The 9,639-nt window shown below is 42.3% G+C and overlaps 1 protein-coding gene across 2 annotated transcripts in view; it reads right to left on the reverse strand.

Annotated features, from left to right (window-relative positions):
- LOC138210208 (collagen alpha-1(XX) chain) overlaps nucleotides 1-9,639 on the reverse strand; it is a 34,495-nt gene extending 24,856 nt beyond the window's left edge. For both annotated transcript variants that reach the window (XM_069169225.1, XM_069169224.1), the window contains exons 1-4: nucleotides 9,508-9,639; nucleotides 5,977-6,100; nucleotides 4,096-4,200; nucleotides 2,790-2,933 (exon numbers count right to left, since the gene is read on the reverse strand). In XM_069169225.1, the coding sequence (XP_069025326.1) occupies nucleotides 2,790-2,933; nucleotides 4,096-4,200; nucleotides 5,977-6,091 (364 nt within the window). In that variant the 5' untranslated portion in view covers nucleotides 6,092-6,100; nucleotides 9,508-9,639. The remainder of the gene's footprint in view (nucleotides 1-2,789; nucleotides 2,934-4,095; nucleotides 4,201-5,976; nucleotides 6,101-9,507) is intronic.

A 9,639-nucleotide genomic window follows, 5' to 3' on the forward strand; every position in this document is an offset into this window, starting at 1 on the left:
CATTCAACACATAGACCTGCTGGATGAAACCAACAAAGAGACGTCTCTGACAACTGGACGTGTGGAGAAAACTCATTTAACATCCAGTAATATGGAATCACTTCCTCTGATCACAAACATTTAATCACATCATTTTAATGTGAAGAACACATTTCCCACAAACCCCGTCACTTCCTGTTTTTCTGCTAGTTTTATTAGGTTTTATTTGGTGATGAAACAGGAGAAAAACCTTTCTGATTTCAGAGTTATTTTTGTTAATAAAGTGAGTTTTGTTTGAAAAGACCTCCTTTATGTCGTCAATACTTTCAGCACAGATTCAGTTGATGACTTTTTGTTTTGCAGAAAGGTCGCGCAAATAAAAAAAATTGCATGCTCCAACAATTTGCAAGAGTTTGCTGGAATTGTTGTTAATTATTACGATCACAAGATCGCGATTTCCTGGAGGGACTGTGTAATATTGTCAGTAATAGTAATCACTAGACCAAGACTGCCCTCCGTACAGCCAACGGTTAATCAAGAACTACAACTCTAAGTGACCATCACCTGAATAAAAGCTATATTTATAAACAGCAGGATTAAAAAGTAGCACTCAGGGGCATCTGGTTCGGCTCCTGCTGTGATAATGCATCAGTAAGTGATTCATTCTTGCCGTCAGTTTCGTGACATTGTATTGAATTAATAGCTTTCAAAAGGCCGATGATGATGATGATGATGATGAAGTAAAAGCTGCACAGTAACTTAGCTAATCGTGTTTTTTTTTGTTTTTTTTATGTAAAAAAGTTGAATTTCCTCTGCTTTTGATCAAAAAGTAAAGCTTTACAGGACTCTTCATTCTCGGGATGACGTGTCTATTTATTTACTGGATTTCAGTACTCTGAAGGTTTGAGGTTAGAGACAGAACATTAAACATGTTAGAGTTAAAGCTAGATTGCGTTTGGTACGCTGTAACTTCTCTGGCTCAACTGCTTCACCAGCTGTTGCGAGCAAATCCTTGTCTGGAGTCAAGAGACGAGGTCAACAACGGCAAATTGAGGGTGACATTTCCGAGGAAGTAAGAATTGCCTCGACATGGTAACCTACAATCACCGCCACGGCTCGAAACAAGCACGCAGCCTCGAGGTGGTTAAATCCGATGGGAAAAGACAAAGACGCATCAGGAAGGAATTCCCAGACTGCCATCATTCCTGAGTGACAGCCGGTGTTACGAATTTCCAAATGGAGGTGTTTTTTTTCTTTCCTAGCCTGCCCGGGCACGCTCGGCTCGGCACGGTAACCTACTATCACTGAGCCAGCAAGCAACCACAGGCAACATCCACATGTTATACGATCCCATATGAGCCCCGGGAGGGAATCAATCACAGACTAACAATAAAGTGGCAAAAGTGACAGGCACTCACAAATCAGTGAGGGGAGGGGGTTTATAGACCGAGAGCTGTGAGGAGGTGAGGAGTAGTGTGAGAATAGTGTTTCCTCATCTTCCAAAAACAGCTGACGCCTCATTCTTCTCTACAAATGAGCAGTAAACTTGAGTGTTTTCCTCTCTGGAAGCTGCTCATCCTGAAACACAGACATGCTGTGGGTACAGAGCCACCACGGACGCTGGTAAAGGTGGACTTTGTGGGCCACAGATGAACAAGCGTTAGAGGGCAGATTTACAACACTTCCCTCGCGTAAGTAAACACGGTAAGTTCAAACACAGCCTGTAATCAGGCGGTGGCAGTGTGTACTGTATACCCACCCACAGTGTGTGTGTGTGTCCAGCCACTGCACTCACAAAGGTAAGAATGTCCTACAATATGACTCTTGTCTTTGCAATGGTATCTCACAGTACCAACTGAGTCAACAGCAGAAGGACCGTGTTTCTTTTAGTCTCTGATCAGTGTCGTACATCACATCATGTTTTTTTCAGCTGCAGTTAGTTGGGATTGAAATGAGTAGATTGCAAATTGGAAAAAAAAAATCCCTTTACTATTTAAGATGGCTCGTATAGATATGCAGTTTTACTCACGCATACATATCTACGTTTTTTTTTTTTACGTTATCCATTGGTTTGTGAACGTTATGAATCCTCCAGTTCAGATTCTGTCCGTCACCATCTTTGTTAGTTCAGAGCGGTTTGGAGCAGGAAGTGACCATATTTGGACGAGCTGGGGGAGGAGCCAGAGGTGGATCTGACCGATCTGATCGGAAACCTGACGATACTACGTCCCGCCCACCGATAGCTGTAACCTGACTGCACCACAGGCCTGTCAATCAAACAGACACGCCCCCAAAAACAGGTCTTCTTGAATCTTCTTTTCTAATGAATGAGGGATTATTTTCAGATGGACCTCCAGAAAACTAATAAGAAGGAGTGACTTTAGCTAACAACACCGAGATAACTGATGGACACATTTTATTCACTTTGGATTTGATGACAGAAGTTGAATGGGAGTCTATGGAGCCGGAGGCTTTTTGGAGCCGACCTCTGGTGGCACTCGCTGGTATTGCAGCTGAAGACACTTCTGGATCGGAACCTTTTTTGAGACCTGAAGCTACGGACTCTTTTATATCCAGTCTGTGGTCCACACTCTTTTATCTATTTCTTTACGATACTATGTTCATCCTGTTCACTGCAAACACAATCTTTCTACTTACTTTTATCTCTAAGAATTCTGTAGACAACAAAAGATAAAGCCCATATATAGACCTTATCAAAATATAATATTCGTATAATTTGACAGAGCTGCAAGAGTTATCTGAAATTTGCTCATTTTAGGAACTATAAATCAGACAGGTGGGTTTCTTACTGGTGAATCGTCTCTTTGCGAGAAGTTTCTCTGTGGTTCCATTGAGGACGAGGACTTGGAGGGAATATTCCTGACTGGAGTCCAGTCCTGCCACCGTTGCCCGGCCCCGGGTGGTGGTCAGCATCAGCTCCGGCTGCGGCACCTCTGGAAAAGACAAGCGTTTGGGGTGAGAGCCGGGACTCCTGCGGTGTCGGGGGCTGAGATCTTTATTGCCCCAAAATTTTAAGAAATCAGAACAAGAACGCCTGTTTTCAGTTCTGTTCTTATATTTATGCATCAATGTGTACTGTAGAGCCGACCTCTAGTGGCACTTAGTGGTATTGCACCTTCAGGAACTTCTGCATCGGAACCATTTTTCAGACCTGAAGCTACGAACACTTTTATATCCAGTCTGTGGTTTTGTGAAGTACCAGTAACCTTTGACCTGTGACCAATGTATTCCTGTCATGTTGCACACACAAGAATGAGTTCACAGTGGTCTTTGACCAACAAAATCGAATCGGGTCATTCTTGAAACCGAGTGAACATTTGTGCCAAATTTGAAGAAATTCCCTCCAGATGTTTTTGGGACTTCTCAGCGACATGCTGTGTGATCACTCTTTCTTCTCCATCTTGTCTTCACCATCTTTTCTTGTCTATATAAATGATGCACTGCCTCCTCTTCCGTTTCCCCTGTGGCAGATGTATGTTGCAACCTTCTGCAATTCTTTTTAATGCACTTTCCAGAATTGGACTTCCTTCTCCCTTTAATCTCGTCAACACCACCTTTTCATGCTCCTAACTGCTGCCCCCTCCCAGATCCTCCACCTCCAGGCACCACGAGTCTTGTGTCAGACCGAATTCAGCGAGGAATGGCAGATAAGAAGGAAAACAATCATAAGAAAGATGTTTGAGGGGCAGGATGAAGCACAGATGTGAAGAAAGAGGGGAGGAGAGGGAGCTGACACATTCATGGCAGTCTGGATGAAAGATACTGTCACACCACATTTATATGCAGTTAATACTAGAGGAGGGAAACCAAGGCTTCAACTTCAGACAAATGCGTTTGATCAGATTGAGTTTGGATTTTGGTCAATCAATTTCATGATGGAAGAAATAAATTTACAAACAAATGGAAAAAAATGATAGTACTTAAAAATACAGAACATATTCTTTTAATGGAGTTACTATGTGATTCTAAATAAATAAAGATTTTTTTTTTTCTGCTCATACAAGGCTGCTCACTTTGTGGATGAGTGCAATCAAGTTATTTCATTTTTTGTTAAAATTTCACAAAGGACTGCTTTCATCACTTGGAAAGTCTCACCTGAGATCGGTCTCACTCGGACCTTGTAGCCCTGAACGGGTCCGTCAGCCTCCTTCCATTTCATCTGCAGTCTGTCTTCAGACAGGACTGTCAGCTTCAGACGACCTTGACAGAGATAAGGGGGAGAAAACCCCAAAAAACCCTGTTCTGGTCATTTCGTCAAAGATTTGGGTCAAAAGAAAGTGACAGTTGCAGTATTTTCAAAGATGAAAAACACTTGACTCCTCCCGCCCTCCACGGCGGTCTGACCCCTCTCGCTTCCTTCCCCACAAATCAAATCCATCTCTTGTTCAGACTTCATCTCCATAATTTCCAGCAGGGGTTTTTCCAACAAGCCATGTCTTTCATGTTCCCGTGCTCCCGTCCTCCACCCGTCCATCCCTCCAGCTGCCCCTCCATCCATCAAAGCGTGCCCTGTCCTCTCTTCTGGTGGAGGAACAGGAACAGGGCGCCGGTTTGGGGACTGGAGGGTCAAAGGTCATGTCAGAGAGAGTGTCACAGAGTTACACTGTGACAGGGTTTTTGTATGTAGTATGTAGTGGGGTAATAAATGGAGAGAAAGATGGGGGTGGGGGTGGAGGGTAAACGGAAGCAACGAAGACCGAACTGCATGAATCACAGAACTCTGTCTTCATCACGTCTGTGGACGTATGACCCTCAGCACTCAACGGATCTTTTTCTGACTTCCATGCATGTGTGTGTGTGTGTGTGTGTGTGTGTGTGTGTGTGTGTGTGTGTGTGTGTGTGTGTGTGTGTGTGTGTGTGTGTGTGTGTGTGTGTGTGTGTGTGTGTGTGGACCAGGGGCCTCTGGAGGGTCTTCATCCTGTTGGTCGCCTGGCAGAGGATCAGATGGGGTCCGACGGGGATTTAGAGAGACGGGGTCAAGGTCTGACAGACCCACTAACAACAACAACACACAAACACAGAGTCCGTATTGTACTCCGTGATTTGTGGGCAAAGAGCAGCTGTTCATCATTTTTAGTTTAAGCCCTTTTCAGTTTTTCCTGATTGTTTCTTTTATGAACTGTAGCATAAAGTAAACAGGAAATATAAATAAGGAAAAACTGGGAAATTCTCAAACGCAATAAATATTATTGAGTTGCACCGATGCATGAAAAAATATTACAAATTAGTATTCTGAGAAAATTAACCAAATATTCTTTGTTCACATTTAATACACTTTTTTGTGTGGGTTGGGTATTGATATGTTAGAAATACTAATAATTGTAATTATTATTATAACAATTTACCTTTTAAATTACCCAGAAAAAAAAAGACAACCCCAAATAAATAGTTAATAACAAAACCAAAACTACTGACTGCGTGACACTGAAAATGATCTCCATGTATGATGATCATTTATCTAAATACAGCAACTTATGATACGATAACATGTGTTTTCATTGTTAGTCGGTTCCCTGCTGTCATATTTTGGTCATTACTTTAATGATTAAAGAGGGAACACGTCTGCACGCACAATAATGACAATACTGCAAATATCATGCTGCGAGATTGTAAAATGTAAAAATGTAATAAATTTAATGAATGCAATGTGCATTAATGCATCTGGCTTTGGAGACGCTCATATGGATTCTGCTGCTCTCCAGTATTGGTGCTGAAATGGGAGAAAAGCCTGTTGTGCAGAAAAAAAGTTGCGTTATCATATATAATCATAAAAGAAGGACTTTGAGGCTTCCTCTTATTTTGGTGTGAGATTTGTTTTGGCAGTGTGAGACAGAAGATGTCAGCACCCTGTTTTATGTCAGTGTTATCATTTTATCAATAGTTTAATTAAAGCAACGTCATCATATCCGGCCCCCTCAGCTGTAACACACTCCTCTATTTGTGCTAATTAAGGGGTGATAAGGAGAGGCAGACTACCTTGGCCGTGGACCCCCGGGGACAGCAGCAGGAGGACACCGAGCAGGAAACACAGCATGAGCCAGAAAGACGATGATGATGATGATGATGATGAAGGAAGGAGGTGAGGCGACATGAGTGGAGCCTAAAAACATGAAAAAAACAATGCTGTGACCATTTTATATGAACTTCATTTTCATTTATCTTTTAGATTAAAGAGATGTGGCTGACTGGTGCGTGAAAACCTCGTATATCATGTCAATTGATGTCAATTAAAGATCAACAATTTGTTTTGATAATCAAGTATTCTTAAATATTATAAAAGTTGCTCAAATGTAAAGATTTGCTGCTTTTCTTTCTTTTCCATGACAGCAAAATCAACTTCTATCTGAGTTTTCTTTTAAGCAAATTCAATTTATCGTCTAAACAATTAATCCAGTTGTGTTTCGAAGTTTCCTTTTTTCAACTATTATTTTGTTTAATACCAGCTGGGTGTCAGAAAACAAAAACAGGTGGTGACAAACACGTCCCTTCAGCTTTTCCCATGGGAACTCTTTTATGGCCGAGTCGGACTGCAGATGTGTCGGTGCTTGTCCCCGTTACGGACCCTCAAACTTCACAGCTAATGACACACAGAGCTGTAACATCAACAAACAAGCAGCGCTTGAAGAGGCCATGAAACCAACACGCCTCCGTCTGAGCAGGTCAACGTTCACCACTACAATGTGCACCAAATGCCTTCGACTAGTTCTGGTTCCCCGACTGAACGTTTTTCATTAATATAAAAGGCGTTTTCGGACCACACAGTTCTGGGGACTTTCTACGCCCCCGCTGATTCACCCCACAACCAAAAGGGTTATGAGGCCTTTTGCTGTTTGCATTCGGAGCGCCGACGGGACCTGAGAAAAGACTCTCTGCTGCCGGAGCGACGCTCCGCCATGCAGCTTTCAGTTTACTTGATCCGGTTGAAATTCATCTTCACAGTTACAGTAAAAGGAAGTTACATGCAGAATGTAAACTGATGAGTTAATTTTTTTTTTTTTGATTTGGATAAAATAAAATAAAATAAAAAAAAAACAAGGTGAATGACTAACACATCTTATTAATTTAGAGAAGAAAATTGGATGTGAATCCTTCTGTTTGAAGATCCAAAGCGTGTTTCATTCAAGAGGGCCAATAAAAACAAAAGGAACATTCACAGTACTCATAATTACATTTAATATTTATTAACTGATTCACTTGAAGCCTCCTTATGATACGCTACCATTTGCATTTCCTATATTTTTCAAACTAAAAGCCCTGTAGCCTTTCATAAGGAAGAAATCACCCTATAAAAAGACTTTTATTGTGAAACATTTGCATTTCCTCTGATGTGTATCGGCTTAATAAAGCCAGCACATTTCTCAGTATTGTGTGCCTCCAGTTGAAACTTTATTCTGTAGTTCACCTGTTTACTGTGTGTTTTAAACCTGCCGGTTGTCTGTGCTCCTGTGTCACCACAGTTCCTATGGCAACGGGGGAGGAGCTAAAAAAAAGTCCCCACAAAACGTAGTTATGGGAACGAAAAGGTTCTACGTTCTCCCGATGAGGACACACTGAAAGGGGGAAACCCTCCCATCGTTCTCTCAAAGTTATCTTGAGGAAATGCAGAAAGTTTCCACTCTGCTGCAACACATCACAAACTTCATGAGAACATGTGACTTGAATGTGAAGGCGTGAATCAAACACATTTCAAAGGACTGTAGTTTGTCATTTTGAAATACAGTGAAACAGCTGTAGGAGAGTGATTTGTGTAGGCAGGTGATCTCTGGAAAACAACGGGGGAAAAGTGCGCCATTTGCTCTTTGTGAATAAGAACATTGTTTCAGGCTGAACAAAAGCTGCATTTAACCATCTGGTGGCACAGCTGGAGTTCACAGACCTGCGACCGCACAGGAAGTACGTGATCAAAACAAAGGATCGGGGCTGATCGGTGAAGAACGGATCCTGAATGGTTTTATTCTGCATTGAGTTTTATTTCCGTGACTTCCTGTCTGAGCTTCTCAGATGTGCCTCGGGACAAGACGGGCCACCACAGACGAGAGAAAGTTTGCAGCGAGCCCGAAGGCTCTCCAGACCCGCCGACGTACAACCGTCATGTGCAGTTTGTAACCGTGTTGCAGCTTTCCGTATGTTTTCACGTGTACCTGCTTGTCTGAATGTTCTCAGGTCTGCGGTTACTCTTCGAGTCGTACCTCGTGCATACCTGCCCGCACGTCCGACGGACGGAGAGGACAGGATGGGTGTTGTTATGCAACCCTAGAGTTTCCTCTTTGTCTGAGACCATTTTGACATTTTTGACAGGATGCATTGAAGTTACACAAACAAGAAAAATGAGCACAAAGCCAGTTTAAAGACGACTGATCCTTTGAGTCATCAGAATGAGCCAACGCAGTTTACTCTGCTGACATTTAGTGCACATTTCACTTTGACTGAACACCACAGCAATAATCAAAATAATAATAATAATAATAATATTAATTATAATAATGGGCCCTCATATTGTTTTGTTGTTGTTGTTGGTGGTGGTCTTTTTACAAATTAGAGCCTTTTGGAGAGAAAAAACATGGATCTGTGTATGAATTTTTAATATGTGAAAGATTTTCCATTCAATGTTAATGTTGTTTGATGTCTGATTTCTCATTCTGTGCACTGGGTCGGTCCCAAGTCAGCATCATCATTTACTGATTACTTGATGCCTTTATTGCCCTTGGAGTGACCTCACCTGGAAAAAATGACACCACATCCCAGAAGCTTGAGCTCCAGTGAACCTGTTCAGTGCCCAGGCGGCCTGCTGATCAACAGGACAGCTACAAAATATGCAACATTCAACTGCACATATCTGATTTGATTTTTGAGCCAAAAGGCTGACAGCTATTTTCCTCAGCAGGTTTTTGACTGAGGTTTGAAGTGTCACGTAAACACAATGTTTACATATACTGATTTACAATTCATTTAATTACATAAAAACGACCATAAACTGCACACACAAGCTGAGTAGTATTAAAAGTACGTTACATACAGTATCTGCTAAGTGCTCGTGCTGTTTGAGGCTCGAGGCAGTTTGATGATTGACGCACCGAACGCAGCGCGAGGCGAAATAACTGCGTCAGTTAACTGAAATTCGTAAAATGCATTAAATATTAATTTCTGTTTATTTAAATGAATAAAACTCAAATTATGGCAGTTGGTTTTAATGTTTATATACTTCGTGAAGAAGTACAACTACTGAACTGTTGCAAAGCGACACACAAGTTAGTCGTATGGGTGGTTAAGTTTGGGTGGTTAAGTTTGGTTAACGTCATCGTTGCTCATGTTCATGTGTTCAGTGGTCAGTTTCAAACAATGGACTCCAACTAACTCCTTCAAGTGAAGCTTACTGAGGTCGTGCACCTGAAACTTCAGCACCTGAAGAGAACCAACCAACAACATAAAAAAAACCTGCGCTCGACCCCGACAGAAGAACTTCGCTGTGTGGGAGCGGCCAGGTGAGGCGGCCAGGTGAGGTCTTACCTGGCGGGTCGTGAGTCCAGGTTATTCCCTCACAAGCATTCCAGTGGTGGGGATGTCAGCACGCGCAGGTTCGGCCGAGCTGTGGTGGAAGGCGGCTCCTACATCAGCTCCTACATCAGCTCCTACATCAGC

Source organism: Embiotoca jacksoni, unplaced genomic scaffold, assembly GCF_022577435.1.
Source record: "Embiotoca jacksoni isolate LCO1_2020_lvr unplaced genomic scaffold, fEmbJac1.0.p SCAF_43, whole genome shotgun sequence".
NCBI lineage: Eukaryota > Metazoa > Chordata > Actinopteri > Embiotocidae > Embiotoca > Embiotoca jacksoni.